The 17,939-nt window shown below is 47.4% G+C and overlaps 1 protein-coding gene across 3 annotated transcripts in view; it reads left to right on the top strand.

Annotated features, from left to right (window-relative positions):
- The first annotated feature begins 213 nt into the window (after nucleotides 1-213).
- The window catches only part of LOC147890737 (Nucleotidyltransferase family protein), a 28,357-nt gene continuing 10,631 nt past the window's right edge, over nucleotides 214-17,939 (top strand). For all 3 annotated transcript variants that reach the window (XM_087389452.1, XM_087389453.1, XM_087389454.1), the window contains exons 1-4: nucleotides 214-2,371; nucleotides 2,470-2,844; nucleotides 3,062-3,285; nucleotides 15,706-15,769. In XM_087389452.1, the coding sequence (XP_087245578.1) occupies nucleotides 353-2,371; nucleotides 2,470-2,844; nucleotides 3,062-3,285; nucleotides 15,706-15,769 (2,682 nt within the window). In that variant the 5' untranslated portion in view covers nucleotides 214-352. The remainder of the gene's footprint in view (nucleotides 2,372-2,469; nucleotides 2,845-3,061; nucleotides 3,286-15,705; nucleotides 15,770-17,939) is intronic.

Below are 17,939 nucleotides of genomic sequence, written 5' to 3' on the forward strand. Positions count from 1 at the left end.
GACGGTCGGGTGCGAACATGTGAGAGCGTGACAAATTTTCTTGTTCATGAACATACATATAAGTGATGGGAAAAGCAAAACACAAGGGGAGCATGGGAAGATGAGAGAAAGGCGAATCTAAGGGGCGAAATGCCAAATCTATGGAAGAGTGTATAGTTTTTTGTAAGTTATATGTGGTTCGTCTGGTTGGTGTGTTCTTTTTGGTGGAGATGGACTCCGTTGCGTTGTGTACCATTCCAAGCTCATGTGAAGCTGGCTATGGCGGTTTCTTCTTCTTCGTCTTCCTTCTCCTCTGCACCTTCCATCGCTAGCCATCATCTCCATCTCCATCTCCATCTCCATCTCCATCGCCATGGCTTCCCCCAACCCCAACCCCCCCACCCCCCGCAATGGCGATTTCCTCCTCCACCTCCTCCAGCGTAACGGCGATGGCATTAGCACCAGCTCCAGTAACCACAGCAGTGGCACCTTCAGCTCTTCCTCCAGCTTCGATGGCGCTCCCGATGCCTCCCCCCTCATCGACGACCAGTCCGCTTTGCACCTCCGCGACCCTGCCGTTGCTGCCCTCGGTCCCTGTCACCCCCTCTCAGCCCTCCGCTCCGATAAGACAATAGCGGGCTTGCACCTCCACGATCATCATCATCATCATCATCAGCGTCCTCTCGTTTGGTCAGTTCCTGCTTCCTCCCCCTTTGATGCTTCGATTCATCCTCCCCCGCTTCCTCGTCCTGATTATATCGCTCTCAGACCTCCTCTCGATCGTCTCTTACCTTCCCCGTTGGATCCTCTGCTCCGCCCGGCGATTCATCAGCCTTCCCGGAACACAATTGAGCATTTTCAACCTCGTCCGTATCCATACTCGCAGTTTCCAGGGGATCACCACCCATATATTCATCATCCCCCTCCCCCGCCTCTGTTTCTCTCGCATGCCGGGTTTTCGAACCCTCAAAGGGTGCATGATATCCCTTGGCCTAATAGCTCCCTGCCCGGGCGGAGGTTGGGACCGGACATCGAGTCTTGGCCAGGACCACCCGCAGCTTCGACTGTGCAAGTGCCGCAATCATTTGCCCTCTTCGTTGCTAGCGGCGAGCATCCAAGAGACACCCATCTCGCTCCGTGCGTCAATTTATCGGGGTTGGATCGAGAGGTTTCCTTGTCAGCGGCAGGACACTCTGACTTTGCTAGAGTGTCGAAGGCGGTCCTTGCTGGGAAGGACTACGGTCCGATCACTCACGACGAGGAGCCACTCTCGTGCAACACGACGGAAGGGGTTGGAGAAGGCTGTACAGCTTCACTTCCTTCACGCTCTTTGGTTGAGCGCGGCTCCTCCTTGGGTTCTGAATTATGTCATCAAGGGGTCTGTGAGATTCAGGCTTTTCGTTCAACGCAGTCCGTGGTGGTTGGAAGCTCAGGCGCACACGTTCTTGACGCGTCAGTGCAACAGAAGATAGAAATCGACTCGTCCAGTTGTGGTGCCACCGTTAAAATCGAGTGCGATGGATTCGGAAGCATGCCAGGCTCCCAGAAGAGAGTCCACCAGGAGACTTCAGCAGCTAAGGGAGATTGGGACGGATGGAATGCTTCGATGAATGATCATGTAGCAGACCATTTGGCTAGCGAGCAAAGAAAAGTACCGGATGCCAACCATCGGATTGGTAGCGATGGCTTAGTCAAGGTTCTCGAACCGGAGGGCATGCATGGAACCAGTTTGCGGAACAAGGCGAAACATGGAAGACAAAATGGCCTTTATAAAGCCGACGGAGCTGGGAAAGGAACCAATAGGAATGGTTCGGGACACTGGGTAGCCGTCGTTAGAGAGAAAAATGCTGTCGAGGAATTTCTAAGCAAGGCTGAAGTTGCAGACAATTTGGATCTCAGGCTTCCAGAAACTGCAGGAAGGAGTAAATTTGAGGAAGGTGCTAATGTTCAGAAGCCACGTGATGACCCCAAGAAAAGAAGAGGACAATCTCAGGAATGGCGGCTAAAGCAGCTTGGAGCTGCAAATCACGCAGAACCACAGTACTTAGATTCAAGAACAAAAAACCAATCCTTACTTCAGCAAGGTGATATAGGTTTGCCGTCGGACACCAACTTGGACTCTGCACCTAGCTCGGCCACAGAGCAGTCAAAGCAGGCTTTGCGAAGCCTGCCATATACAGCTCGAGGTGAGAGAGTTGGGTATGCGGAGATGGAACCCCCTTTCAATCTGGCGGAGCAGAATGAAAGTTCTGCAGACTGTAAAGATGACGTGGAAGAGGAGGATGAGGAAACAATTTTGGGTTGTCTGGGGTTTTTGGAGCTTGACAATGATAATGAAGCAGAGGAGAAAAAACACACTGGGCACAAACCTGGGGGTTCTTTTGTTTCTAAGGTGAGATTGCAACAGACCTTTGAAGTGGTTGAAAAGTGAATTTGGAATTGTGCTTGACAAATTGATATTGTTTAATCGAGTTTCATTACATCATGCAGGACTTCAGCTTTGATTTGCATGGAGGCACTCATCCAGCGAGGCAACTTATAAGCAGATTTCCCAAAAGAGATGTTTTGAATCGTCCTGACATGGAAGAATGCACTGGTCAGTTGCTGTCCATTTTCCAGTCATTGATACCCCTCAAAGATGAGGAATTAAGGAGGAATCAACTTTTCTCATCTCTGGATGAGCTTGTCTCCCAAAACTGGCCCGAGGCTCGTCTTTATTTGTTTGGGTCATGTGCAAATGCTTTTGGAGTATGCAACAGTGACATTGACATATGCCTCTCTGTCAATGGAGAACATTCAAGCAAACCTGAGTTAGTTACAAGACTAGCAGAAATACTCCGAGCCAACCATATGCAGAATGTTCAGGTAGCCTTGGCATTTGGTCCTGGGTTCTTGCCTCCTTTGATTGCCTTCTATTACAATATTTATTTTCTAGGCTTTTCATGATCATGCAGAGTGGAAATTGTCTACTTTGAAGGCTTTGAAAATGGTGTGGTCACGAATTGGGCTCGATGCTCTGAAACTGGAAGCACTTCTGTTGAGTCAAGGTTAAAAGCAGGCTGTTGTACAACTTGTCATGCAGGCATTAACCCACGCAAGAGTTCCCATTGTGAAGTACTCAGATCCAAAAACTGGCATATCATGTGATGTCTGTATCAACAACATGCTTGCTGTTGTGAATACGAGACTTCTACGTGATTATGCACAGATTGATGTTCGATTGCGGCAATTAGCTTTCATTGTGAAGCATTGGGCTAAGCGTCGTCAAGTGAACGAAACATATCGGGGCACTCTTTCCAGCTATGCGTATGTTTTTTCAATATTACTGATGCTCTTCTTCCTTTCTTGCTCTTAGGGACTTTTAATTGGCTGATTGATCGTTTTCGATAATTTTCATTTCCTTTTGTTTGGGGATTTTAATGTGTAGTCATGAGCCCGGTTACTTTCTTTCTAAACTCATGTGCTTGAAATGGGTTAGGGGTCTCCTATGGTCAATTGGCATTGTAGGGATCAAGCTAATTAGTTCTGAGTGATATTTATCAGCATAGATATGACGTTCTTTTGTTGAAGTAGTGTGCTCAAAGCTTGAAGCTAGGGCTTGAGCATTGGCAATGAAATGCCTATGTTGCTTGAATATGGATGTACTTAAAGATAATGTGACATTGAAGAGAGTATGTGGCATCACATTTTGAGAATCTTTGAAAATTAATTATTGAAATATCTAGGAGGAAAGAGGGCAGTGATAGAAGAATAGCCTGTGGAAGAGCAAGAGTCGAAGGGAATAACAACAATGCATCCTCTCGGTTCTAGGTCAATCCTTACTTGCCAATCTGTAGGGCCTCCACATGAGGTGAATCCAGTGAGCACACAACGACAAGATCTGAGAACCGAGTTGTTCCAGATATCAGTCATGTGCCAAGCACAATGCCAGGCAGGCCAAGCATGGGGCCTGCCATTCAGATGGACCAAGGACAGGTGGTATATATTGTCTAGTCCTGCCACATTTTGTCCACGTTGCCATCTGGCGTATACCACCTGGCCTGTTGGCTGAAAGTGCCCTTGGTCTACCCCAGATGGTTGGCCCTGGTTGGGGCAAATGTGCCATGTTGGTCATGTGGCATGGGAGCTGAACTACGCGGGCCTTGCTACATGGTACTTCCGTCTTCTATAAGTAGGGCCCCTTCTCATTCATTCACTCGTCAGCCACCTTGAGGAATTGTGAAGGCCTTGTGGTTGCTGGTCTACAGGGTACTCCTCTCTTCTATAAGTAGGGGTGGCACCCCTCCAATTCATTCAAGTTGTGAAGGCTACACTTCAGTTAGAGAGCATGGCTTGGGAGTAACTTTGTACTTTCTATGCTTCAGCCTGATTTGGCCTTTATGTTTAGTGTAACTAGTCCTGTAAATCCTTGCTTCCGCTGTATGCTTATGTTTGGACCATTATGTCCATATCCTATGTATCTCGCGTGCACACATTGCCACTTTTAAACAATCATGCATTGGGTGCTGATGACGTCAGTGGGGATGTCATCCCTGCTATGCATGGTGGAGTTTATTGTTTTCAACCTTGTGACTGTCATAAGATTGAAATTGCACTATGTGTTATTTGCACATGAGATTCACGTCCCCGCGACAGCAACGACACATTTTGTCGGATTGAGTGACAGTTGGGCTGCTCGGCATATAGATGGAGTTGATGAAGGTGCTCTACTTGGGCACTGAAAACACTGAAGTCGTCCAAGAAAATGTTCATGAAGGATGTTAAGTACTTATAAAAAATTTCTTGTACAAGGTGTTAGAACACCAACGGTGCATTCTTGATAATCAATGTAGTCTTCTCTTGTTCTTCCTCAGCCATGCGTACTTGGTTGTAACCACTGAACCCATCGAGAAATTAATACATCATGGCCGGCTACAACATTGAGTACAAAATCGAGGAAGGGGTATGGGAAAGGGTCGGTCACGGTGGCTGCATTGAGCTGGTAGTAATCCACAAACACGCAGCTTATTCTTCTTCTTCTTGGGGACGATGACGATCAGAGAAATCCACGTGGCCCGGTCAATGGGATATATGAAGCCCACTTGCAACAGCTTGTTGATTGCTTTTGTTACCTTCTGGACATAATTGGGGTTCATCTGATATCTCTGCTATCAGACTGGCTTAGCATCATCCTTGAGCACAATCCGGTGCTGGAAAATTAAGGATCGATGCCCTTTATATCAATGTAACTCCAGGTGAAAATGTTGATAAAGGAATCGAGGAGGACCTGGAGGTCTGACTGGAATTTAGGAGTACGTTGGGTACTGACAGGACAATTTTGTGGTTGGAGGCCGAGCCAAGACAGGTCATCTTCTTTGACATGTTGGGAATGTTGAAGTTTGTGATCAAAGGCTTGCTCTGCTTGAGTAGGTGTTCGGAGGGCAGGATTGTTGGGCATGCCATCATCTGGTAGTAGAATGTTGGAATCATTCTCTTTGTCCGTGCTCTTTGTGAGCAGTGTTGATTCTTGGGGAAAGTGGTTACTATTAAGTATGGCTACGACATCCACCTCGTATAGACTGACAAGGTTTGGGGTTATTCTGGAGAAACTCGTGTTTCGGGTCGGGTCGGGTCGCAACTTAAATACACACTGTCAGATGTAGAACAGAAAGAACAGAAATACAACAAATAGCTGAAAGAAAAGTTAGGAGCTTTGCATAAAGAATACATCTACTACACGACCGTGGAGTCCAACCACTCAACGTGGGAGGTCACAAAGCTGAGAATACTTTGTATTACAAAAAGCAATTGTAAGTTAAACAACCTCTTTACAATGGGGCAATGTGCCCTATAAACCTCCTTTCCCGCCAACGGTCATTCATGACTTGTGATGATGTCTACTGGGATTGCGATAATGCTTTCTATCTTAAGTGGTGCGTTGCCCTATCAACTACATTTAGATGCTCGTCTGGGGGAGACTAAAATGAAATCGTTTAGTCTTCACGCAGTTGTCACTTGAATGAAGAGAGTTTGGACTACTTTTTAATTAGCCTTCTCCTTTATTGCTAGCCTTCGTCATGGCTGAGTTTGCCATCCACCTCTAGAGTGCCGATATAAACACAGTACAATGACCTTGTATAAATGGATGCTCAAGTATGTGTGGGTGTGTGTATGAGTGAGAACATATGTTTATACAATGGTCTACAACCACTGTTGGCGTTGATGAGTTTGGGCATGTTCCTCGATTCATCTAGATATATGCCGGTCATTTAAACTACTGGCCGCTAAAATGCCTACGGCAGTGGTCGGAACTTGATTATGTGGCATGGCCATAAAGGCCTTGACAAATGCCGCCTAGCCTTAAGGGCTTCACAGATGTGGTTTCAATCGGGATGAGGGTGTTGGAGCCCGTAGTGTTACCGGAGATGGACCTACCAGAGCTAGGTTGGCTGGACCGGTAACACTTGGCTCCAAGGGATACTTCTCAATTAGCTGGGAACCCTGAGGTGCTAGGTGGAAGATAAAAAAGATGTTGGAGGATGTCTCGAGGGGGCCCTCTCTGTCTACTCCTCATAGGTGGGGGAGGTTGATATGGACCTCGTGCTCGCTTGGTGTCGTTGACGTGCACATCTTTGGTTTTTCGTAGCTCTCTTGCCAGGTGTTTTGCAGTCCATGCGAATCCAAAAGCCCTTGGTTGGCTCAACCTAAGGGTCTATGACTTGCGCTATTGTTTGTTTGTGTGGGGAGGTCTATCCTCGCAGCTCTCCTGATGCTGTCCTAGTTGAGGTTGCGAGTGGGGCTGCCTTGAGACCTTGATCCTTTGTCTGAACTTGCCACCATCCATGGTCTCTAGAAGAATCTCCTCTGGCAAGACTTAGGAAACTCGGCAATCACTATGGTCCATCATTTGCAAGGACCGAGGTTGCTGTGGACGGGGACTCCAGCAGTTTTGAAGCAAGCTCCGAGCATCACTTATACGAGAGGCATTGAGTTGGGAGGTTTTTGCAAAAGTGATTGGGCAGGTGATATTGATACCCGGAGATCGACCTCTAGATATTGTTTCTTACTCTCTCTCGCCCCCCCCTCGCCTTCCTCTCTCTCTCTCTCTCTCTCTCTCTCTCTCTCTCTCTCTCTCACTATGCACACATTAGGGAAGAGTTCAATCACCTCCTTGAGGGACATAACAAACTGGCTGATTTGCTGCATAAAGGGTCACCTTCAGCTTTAGGAACATTTGTGTATAAGCTCTTCAAGCATAGGAATCCACCTGAATCCTAGAAGGTGGTTTCTCTTTCCACCCTCCCATCTTCGGGAGGAGCTTTCATGTACTTGTGATATTGTATTGCTCAGGTCCCATAGGCCGGTTTTGGTCTTCAGAGGACGATAATATATTCTTCTTCTTCTTCTTCTCCCCCCCCCCCCCGCTAGCCGCCACCTCTCTCTCCCGCTAGCCCCTCCGCTCAGCCTCTCTCCCGCTAGCCCCTCCGTAGGGGGGCTACCAGAGGGCTGGTTTGAAGGAACTCAAAAGGAAAAACAGGAAAATATCATGGAAAGAACCCCACAACTAGAATGGGATCCGAACAAGATGAAAAGAAGCAAGATTCTTGGCAAACCAATAAGCTGAAAGGCACTAAAATATGGATAGCAGAGGATCTCACCCCAACTCAGCTCAAAATGAAGGCCACTAAATTGGCTAAAGTGAAGAATGCTCGAAAGGAAGGAAAATGGGCTGTTTACAGAGATGGAAAAACACTTTTAAGAGACTTCAAATCCAAGCCTAAAGACTCTCAGTCTTAAACTGATGTAATGCTGGCTGATTATCATTGGTAATAGACTGTAGTTAACCTATAATAACTCTGCGAGTGCTATATACACTCACAAGAGACTCTTAATCTATAAGTGATGTTTTGGTGTGTGTTTGTCCCATAGGCCGGCGAGGCCTCCTGAGGGCGTAAATATATCTTTCTTTCTCATCAGGAGCTGTGTCATGGCTGAGTAAGAAACAACCTACTGTCGCCCTTTCATCTACAGAGACGGAGTACATGGCTGCTTGTACAGCGGCATGCGAAGCATTGTGGCTGAGGTGGATCTTGGAGGACATGAATGTGGCCTAAGAAGATGCGACCGTGGTTATGTGCGACAACTAGATTTGCATAGCGATCGCCAACAACCCCGTGTTTCACGCATGGACGAAGCACATTGAGGTCCACTACCACTTTGTTCGAGAACTCATCGACGAAGAAGTCATAGAGTTGATGTACTGCCCGACCAACGACAACATCTAAGATGTCTTCACGAAGGCCCTTCCCAGGGAGCAGATGGAACACCTCATTCGACGCATGGGGATCGGCCCATAGTTGTGTCATTGAGAGGGGGTGTTAGAAAAGTCGCTGCCCCACCTCTGAGCCCCCAATTTGAGGGGACAAGGGGGCAGGAGACTATAGGGGGGTAGGGGAAGAACAGGGCAGAGCACCTACTTGGCTTGAACCCACACAGCAAGGAAGAATGGCGCGGCATTCTAGGCGACTCCTGGAGCAGCAATAGGCAGGGCCTACGGACTGCGTCCAACAGCCCATGTGCTGGGTACACGGGCCAATATATAGGCCTTGGCCCAAGCCGGCCAGTTCAGCCTTCAAAAGGCCGACCAGCCTGGTTGGTGGAGGGGCTCAGAAAGTCGGTGCTGCAAGCAGGGGGGCTGACCCCCTGCTGGTCGGTTTCTTCAGCCCAGCAATAGGCCTATAAAAGGCCCCCTCTCCCCCCTTCATTTCGTATCACCTGCACAGACAAGTGTTGCACAGGCAAGTGCGCAGGGAGAGGAGTAGGCTCAGCATCTTGGACAGCATCTGTTGGCTGTTGTATACGCTCATCTCTTGAGCTTTTGTCTGCCCACTATTGTGGATGAATATATCTGAGTTTTGCTTTCTCTCTGTCCGTCTCTTTGAGTGTTGTATGAGCTAGATCGGGAGTGTGAGGTGTGAGTGATTCTATCCTCTATTTTTAACAAGGGGGGGGGGAGAGCCTGCAGCCTATAGGCACCCCAAAAGGCCTTCACGGTGTCAAAAGGCAGCTTGAAAAGGATTGAAAAAGGGGGTATGGGGTAGAAGAACAGCAGCAGCGGCTAGGGAGCCTCAAAGCCCTGGTGAAAGCTGCCATCCTTGCACAAGCAGGAGGGCGGCAAGGCAGTGCTGGGCCTCGCTACAGCCCAGTGACGGACTTACAGCCAGCAAACAAGCAGGCCACAAAGGCAGCCGGCGACCAGCTGTGAACAGGAGGAAGGGGCAAAGCAGGGGCGGTGCAAGTGGGGGAAAAAAGGCAAGGTCGGGGCAAGGGGGGGGGAGGCAATGGGGATGCAGAGGAGGGGTGCTAGTGGCAGGACTTGAGCAGGGAGGAACCTAAGCAAGCTAAATCTCAAACTTTTGTCCTAAGAAAGCATTCACATTTTTTAGGTCTGGCTACTCAAGAATCGCCTTCAACTTATCTAGATGCATCTCAATTTCTTCATGACCAAGAAAAGGTTACTCTGAAAGGAAGAATTCACTCTTCTTTGCATTTATGAGGAACGGAATCTGCTACACTACCTTCAAATGCCCTCTATGCTCCTCCTCATCCTCGTTCAAATCTTGTCATGCTGTGGTGTATTAAACTTATGGCAAATTCTGCAGGTCTCTTTGGTGGTGGGCTCTTGGGCAAGTTTTGTAGGAAGCAATCTTTGTAGTCATCTAAGATCTGTCTCTCCTCTTCGCAGACAAACTATGCTGGTTGCCTACCTTATTAGATCCTTCAACAAAAATGAAATAGGAATATGAAAAATTCGTCTGAGACTAGGCCTACTTTTCCCATGATGTCCAGATTTACTTTTTTCATTTATTTATTATGAATTTCTCCAACAGTTTTCATCCACAGTCAGAGATGGCCATACAGAGATTTATAATCATCTGGCCTTTGACGTACTGAAATGCGACTCCCTATGAAACACACTTTGGAAAGAAATTCAATTCCATTTAGGAAGCAGACCGGATTTCGGAAATCTATGAGCAGATTCTGTAGTCACTGAAGGGGATGATAGCCAAAGCACAAGAGGTTTACTACACTCAGGCCACCAGCACATAGAGATGTGGTGTGGTCTACCTTACGAAGAATAGACTCAAGCAGCTTGAGAAGACGTGCTGGAAGCTGTCCCATCGGAGTTTTAGACCATTCCCCATCATTCAGGTTATCAATGATGTAGCTATGAAGTTTTTTAGGTACCCAAGACATGGATGATGCATCCAGTGTCTCATGTGTCATGGCTTAAGCCAAATGTGGGACCAGCATTAAAGAGATACCAGAGGTGGAGCAGCTCAAGATCATTGACAACACAGAGGTGGTTGAGCCCGAGCAGATTCTGACAACATAGTTGTGGTTGAGCCCGATCAGATTCTGCTTCACAGGTTCAAGAAATGCACTGGCAAATGACACTGCTTGTATGCAGTCATATTCAAGCTCCAGGGCTCTCACAAGGAACCATGGGTTGATGAGGATTTTTTCTCAGATGATCCTTACCTCCTTTCAGCCTACAAGGAGGCTTTCAATGTCCCCTAAATTGCATCCTCAGCTGATGACATACTCTTATGTGGTGATATGAGCCTTGGGCACATGGCAGCCACCCGATGGGGCTGCTTCAGGGCTCCATCAGCACCAACAGGCCCCACGTGAAGCCAATCATGCTGCAACATCATCTGTGGGCGGAAAAGCAGCAAAACAGAGCAGCCAGGCCGTTTTACTGCCACATCAGGAGGCAGAGTTGAGAGCAGCAGGGGAGCCCCCTGTGGCAGCTATGCAGACTGCCACATCATCCTGGGGCCGTGCAGCAGATCTACAGCAGGGGAGTAGATTAGGTTATACATAGGCCCAGACCATGTTGGGTCTGCTAAGCCCTGGTCGGGTCTGCTACAGACAGGTTGGATGGCTGCATAGCAATGCAAGGGAACCCTACAGCAGGTCAGGTCTGTGAAATGTCCAGAAGGGCCATACACTAGCCTAGTTGGCCTCAATGATATGTCAGCCAGATCCTGGACAGCCCCAGCCTATGAAAGGGCCATCCCTCCATTCTACTCTTTCATTCAGCCTCATCAGCCTTCTACATTTTTAGTGCCAGTAGCAGAGCTCCTCTGCAAGGCTGCCAACTGCCGGCAGATACCAACCTCCCGCCTTAGTACCTCACCTCGCCGAGCACTAGCAATGAAGTGATAAAAGTCGCTGATACTGGTAAGTGCTGTGGCCACATGTGAAGGACCGGCTACCCCCCCTGCATGTGAGAAACCCAGATCTCCAAGACTGCCTCTGAGAGAGTCTCATCCGTGTATAAGGCATCGGGGATCCTGATACTGTGAGACCGTCCTCTCAGATGGGGCTTTGAGATGGACAAAACTATCGAAAAATGGTCGGAAGTGGAAACCCCAAGTGCAATGCAAACTGTCCCCCCTCTATCAAGAGCCCAGTCATCCACATAGAATCTGTCAATCCGGGCATGGATAGGCATGTGCACCCTATGGTTCGACCATGAAAACAAAAGTGACTGAGACTGAACATGAAATGCATCATCTGACCAAACATCTTTGCCACTGAACCTGAACAAGAAGGCATCCCAAGCTGCTCTCTCGAGGGAATGAATACCACCTTCTCTGCCCCCTTGCTTATCAGAAGGTGCCTCAACCATGTTGAAGTCACCTCCAATAATCCACGAATCTGCAATGTCAACCCACGAGAGCAACTCTTTCCAAAACAAAACACGGTCCCCTCTGTTGTTCGGAGCATAGAGATTGAGGAAACCAACCTTACGTCCGTCAATCAGAAGTAAAACCCACTGGGCCTTGGAGGGGGTTATGGTACCGTGTCCAATGACTAGAGGGAGAATGGAATCTGAAACTGATATGCATGTACCTCCTCTGGTTCCCAAGGCAGGAAGCTAAAAAGTCCGGCCTGAAAGCAGCTTACCTGACTTGGAGCAATCTCTGACATCCGGTTTGTGTTGCTGAAGAAAAAGAATGTCTAGGAAACCACCTGAAACACCTGGATGGAGCTGATTTCTGATCAGTTGTCTGCGACGGTGATGAGGGATGCCGCCCAATCGTTGTATATTCCAATTGGCTATCCTCATTGGCGGGAGGAAGCGGGTTGGAATACCTTACCCGACCTGGTGGCGAAAAAAGAACCCTCCACCGGAGCTGACCTCTTGCCATACACACGAGGTCCAAGGGGAGGAAAGTCCACATGTGAGAGAGAGAAAGATCTCTCAAAAGGGATGCCGATAACTGGCTCTCCGAAAGTGGAAGGTACAAAATCATCATCTGGGAGGTTAGAGAGGTCCTCCAGAGCAGAAAAGTACTTCCGCTGTGCGAGTCCTGGGGAGGGGGTTACGAAGGATTCCTACTGAAGCAGGGAGAGAATGTAAGACCCCCTTCCCTCTATCCATAGAAAGAGGCACCTGTACTGAGTCCTGATTAAGAAGTGCTGCGGATGAGGTGCCAACAACCTGGGCTGTTGAGGAAGGTGCTGCTGAGGAAGGTACAGCTTGATCCTGGGGTAGAGTCGAACAAGGCTTCTGAACACTAGTCTCCTCCCGAGGCTCCAAGGGGGTAGCCTCCGAAGCGGTGGAGGTGTGATCTGAAGTAGAGGGCCTAATCGCGACCGAAACCCACCGTGGGCCAGAGGTGGTGCGGGGTGTAGGAGGGACTCGAGTAGTCCTAGGAGGGGGGGAAGCCCGAGTTTGAGGTGGTGCCTGTGGAGCGGCAGGTCCCGCTCCTGCTTTTTGTCATAAGCTAGTACGAGCTGGTTGCTTTCTAGGCCTCTTTTTCTTCTTTGGCCAATCTCTGGCGAAGTGTCTCGAAGATTTGCAAATCCTGCACTGGTCCTGACGACCTGCAACCTCAAATCTCTGGCGGAAGAAAGACCCATCGGGTCGCTGTAGCATGATGTGGTCATCTAAAATATTAGGGTCCTAGACAATGATCCTAACCTTGGGTACCCCATCCATCCTGACTGCCTTAGTAGTCGAAGAGGGCTCACCAGGAAGAGGGGGGATCTCTGCTACCACACCAAACCTCTCGCCAATAACTGAAAGAAGCCGGTGATAAACTGAGGGGAGACCAGGGAACTTGATGAAAACAGAAACTCCGTGCTTGTCCTCTTCAAAGCCCAGTTGAAAGGGAAACAAAAAAATCCTCTTGTAGCTTAGAAATAGAAACCTGGCTTGTAGCAGGTCTCTCGTGACGTTCGGGGAATCTAGGCACACCTGAAAGAAACCTCGTCCCAACAAACGAACATCCTTAAGGTGGGGGGCGAGGTCCTGGGAAAGTGCCACAAGCATCCAATCTCTAGCTTGTGACCTGGAGGGGTGGGAGCCATGGATGTGTGCGAAGAGAGTCGTGGAACACCCATGCTCCAAATCCTTTTGCAACTGCTGCAGCTCGTCTTTTGAGAAAGTGATGGTTCTCGCGGCCGGTGTGGCGGTAACGGATTGACTGAGTGGGAACCCATTCGTCAATCGAGGTGGGAAAGGCCGATTCAAACACAAAGAAGAACTCCGTCTGCTTTCCTGAAGCCTAGGAGACCCCTAAAGGAGAATAGGGTACTCCAAATGAAGGGAGAGGGTGAAAGGAAGGTGGGAGAGAGGGGAATGAGCAAGGAGAGGAGGAGTCAGCAAAGAGAGAGGGGGGGCAGCAAGAGGAGAGGAGGAAGGGAGAGGAGGGGAGGATAGAGGAGAGGAGGGGTGGAGGAGAGGGGGGGGAGCAGGTAGGGGGGAGGGGAGGGAGGAGGCAGCGTTCGGGGGGGGGCTGCAGCAGCGAGGGAGGGGAACCAGGGGGGAGGCGGGGGGAGCAGTAGGTAGGGGGGAGGGGAGGGAGGAGGCAGCGTGCGGGGGAGGAGGCAGAGAGTGGGGGCGGGGGGGGGCTGCAGCAGCGAGGGAGGGGAGTCGGGGGGAGCAGTAGGTAGGGGGGAGGGGAGGGAGGGGGCAGCAAGGAGGGGAGCAGGAAGGAGGGCAGCAAGAGGAGCGGGGAGCAGCAGCAGCTAGGTTATGAATGCCACCCTTTTCCTTTCTGATCATTCTGACTACAAACGTGACCATATTTGGAGTCTGATTGACCAAGTTATGGCCCAAATAAAATTGGCGGGAGGAGCCTCCCAAGAGGCCGCGATATCGGGGTCTCTTGGGAGGCTCCTCCTCCCATTATTATTTTTCCTTGAAAATGGAAATTGCACAAGAAAAACACATCCTTTGACCCCTTTCTTCAACCCCTCCTCCTTCCTTGACCCTTGCAAAAACATAGCCAGACATTTTTAGAAATTGTTGTTTATATGTAAGACAATTGATTACTCCTAATATCATGGGTAGGACAACCACCATAAAAGTAAGCAATGCATGATACTTTTTGAACATAAATCATCACACTAGAATGTCAAAATTTATGAAAGTCTTCGCTCGAACCACCACCTCGCTCGAATTCTAGTAATCCTCGGATTTAGCGTAGTGCTCTCTATTCGCCAGTTGTGTAGTAGGAGAAAAGGTGATTGCCTCTCTCCATTCTTCCCCTTCAGGAAGACTCCCAGCCTTTACCAACAGTTGTAACAGCAGCCTTTTGTCTCTTCAATCAATAGAAGGAATATGCTATGGTGGGGGGCAGTTGCTTCTCACTAGTTCTCTGCACTTATCCATGGAAATGCATGCCCAGAGTTAGAGTCTACTACAGTTCAGTCACGCTTCACCTTAGCAAGAGTTGTACAGGCTAATCAGAGATTAGCTTAGCTCATGTGCCTGTTACAATGATAGAGGTGATGCATGTGATTAACCAGAATGCTGGTTTTATTGTTGAGGTCATGTTGGTGGTATTAAGGTCAAGGAAATTCAGTGCTTGGTATGTCAAAAAGAAATTTCTGCCAGGGATGAGATAAGCATGAAGCATTCGTTTATTTTTCTAATGATTCATTATGTAAGATCCAGCCTTGTGAGGTATATAGATGTCTATGTGATGCACTTGCTGCAACTTTGTGCTCATGTTTTTTTTGCAATATTTATTATCTTTCGAAACCCAAGAGATTCTTGAATCTTTTCACACCCAGATGGCAGCTTATCCTTGGGTTCTGATGAGAACATAAGGGTAGCTTTGCTTCCTAGGTCAGTTTTATTTTTATTTATTTCATTTTTTATCTTTCTCATTTACTCATAATTTTGTCTAAAGTTTCTTACAAACTCCCTTCTTTCCTTTGTTCTTTCGCTTGTTCCTAAGAAAATTATAATTTGTAAGATTGGATATATTCTAGTCTTATGAAGGTATATCTATACTTGCAATATTTATTGTCCTTACCCTTTTTTCTATTCTCAACATGGCCAGTACAGGTACTGTCACGCATATCATGAGCTCTTCATGGACAATAGTGCAAATGTACAGTTTTTTGCTCGTGAACAACTTCTATATGAAAACGGTTGATGAATAGTGAATCTTACCCACCCCCTGCCCCTTGCCTTCTGTTCGCCCTTTCTCCCTCTTGTTTTTTCCCTTGCAATGTTGTAGAAATGCTCCCAGTAAAGGGAAAGGCTTCTGAAGCCTGAATGACCATTCCTTTTTTGGTATGTTCTGATGTGTCTCTTGCCTTCTGTTTGCCCTTTTCTCCTCTTGTTTCCCCCCCCTTGCAATGGTGTCGACTTGCTCTCCGAAAAGGGAAATGCTTCTTAAGACTGAATGGCCATTCCCTTTTTTTTTCCTTTTGCAGGTATGTTCTGATGTGTATACATTTTCTTCAGCAACGAAAGCCTCCCGTGCTTCCATGTCTTCAGGTATTGCCTGCATTGCATATCTGCACTTTTTGAACGCTTCATTTTGCGAAGGTTTCTGCAGATAGAGGTGTACATTTTTGGAGGGATCTTATGAATGAAATAATAGACTCATGTCAACAATCATGTGTCTTGTTAACAAGTTCTGTTACTGACATCCCCCCCCCCTTCCAAAAAAAATAAAATAAAAAATGTTACTCTCAGTTTCAAATTGAAAGTGTCCATGTCTTGATGTTGGACAATCCCTCTATACGCTTCTACCTTGAGCGTCTTTGTCAATCACTGTGGCAATCAACCTGGTGGATAAGCAAGGTGGTCCCTTTTAAAATCATCATCATCGTCTTTGTGCCTTGCTTTTAGTGTAACAAAGCTGCTCTTTGAAGCTGAGTAAAGCAATATTGTGTTATGGCAATCATCAAAAGTTTAAACTTTTGGATGCATGATACGATACAAGAGATGCCATATGCTGATAAATATCAAATATTAGCTTGCCAACTTATTGCCGAGTCGGGGGCTCCCTTGATCTTCAGTTCATAAATGTCAGTGTGCTGGCTTAAGAATCTACTGTGAGAGGTGCCCCGGAGACAACTGTTGCATGTACAAATGTTTTATATGTATGACTTGACTGTAAAACCATTTAATAGCATTATGTCGCTAGAATGGCAGTATCTGCGGCTTCAAAACACTATCTATGTTTGCAAATAATTCATAAGCCACCATTTGTTCAGGAGTCACACATCAAGGTTGCAATGAGTGTCCTCGAAATACCCAGCTACATCTTTTCAAAATTAGACCATCTCTGCTATGATCAACCCATCTATCTGTCTATCTATCTTTATATGCATGGGGTTTGAATGTACAAAACATTGAAGCTTGATTGCAAGCTATTTCTTCCTTGCATGCTCTTGATTCTTCTTACTCACCCCTCTCTGCAAATTTAGAGTCCGACTGTAGAGAATGCTTTCACATTCTCTAAAAAGACTAGATCCATTTCCTATTCAATGATTCCTATATTCCATGTTCTTTTTGCAATGATATCAAACAAAATATTTTCGGATGCAAGTTGGTGTGCATCTTTGGTCTTCATCTTGTACTTTTCCTTCTCATCCTTGTACTCCGATTTTGCTGTTATAACGCTTTATTTCTGTTCAGCTCAGCTGTAGGCCATCTTCTGGTGGTTCTAGTGATGCCCTATAGGCCATGGTATGTGCCTTGTAGGCATAAGTGTAGGCACTTGTAGTGTTAGTGCCTTTTAGGCCACCTAGGACACTTAGTCCTATGTGACACCTAGGACACTTAGTCCTAGGTCTAGGTACAAGTACCTTGTACTTAGATTTATTCATCATCTAAGTTTGATGTGACAGCTGAACTATCGTGCGACTCTTTTGCTACCTGCACTCTCTCTCTGTCTTTGCCTATCGATCCTACAGTGGTATCAGAGCTAGGTTGACTCGTCTCCTACTGATCGGGTTTGTACCGGCCGTACAGCCGTACCTCCGTACATATCTGCACCACCGTACGTTGGATCCCGTACACAATACCTGTTACGTACCGCACCTATACGGTTTTTATCCTTGGGTTGGGCTGTATCCATTCTATCCCTCTTGGCTTGCTTACAGAATTCCTTACTTTGAACTCTAGTGTGTCTATACTGCGCCGTACTGTGCTCCATTGCGTTGCACTTTTCGTACAATCGTGCGTTATCTGTACAACTACACCGTACATGTTCTGTACAGCTCGTACTTGTCCCGAGAGTTCCGTACAGGTTTGGCACATGTGAAGTCTTTTGCAGGACATTGGCAAATTTAGGCTTTCAATACCTTTCATCTCCTCTAGTTGCAACTTCTTGCAAGAACACTAGAGAATCGGGATTTGGTCTGCAATTTCTTTTTGATTGCAGTACATTGAGTCATATTTGCAGGACATTGAGCCAGATTTTCAGACATCGAGTCACTTTTGCAGGACATTGAGTCAGATTTGCATACATTGGGTCACATTTGCAAAAATTTCAGCAAAATTTGGGGCTTTTCTGCATTTGCCCTCTTTTTGGCCTATTTGCTGTCATTAAATTTGGGGCTTTTGCCAGATTTGCTGTTTTTGCAGTGAACATTGTCTGTCACAGTCACATTTGGGTCAGATCTGCATTTGCCCTTTGATTTGGGTCAGAAATTTG

The sequence above is a fragment of the Dipteris shenzhenensis genome, chromosome 18 (assembly GCF_047967505.1).
Source record: "Dipteris shenzhenensis isolate YYH24624 ecotype China chromosome 18, Dip_SZ_1.0, whole genome shotgun sequence".
NCBI lineage: Eukaryota > Viridiplantae > Streptophyta > Polypodiopsida > Gleicheniales > Dipteridaceae > Dipteris > Dipteris shenzhenensis.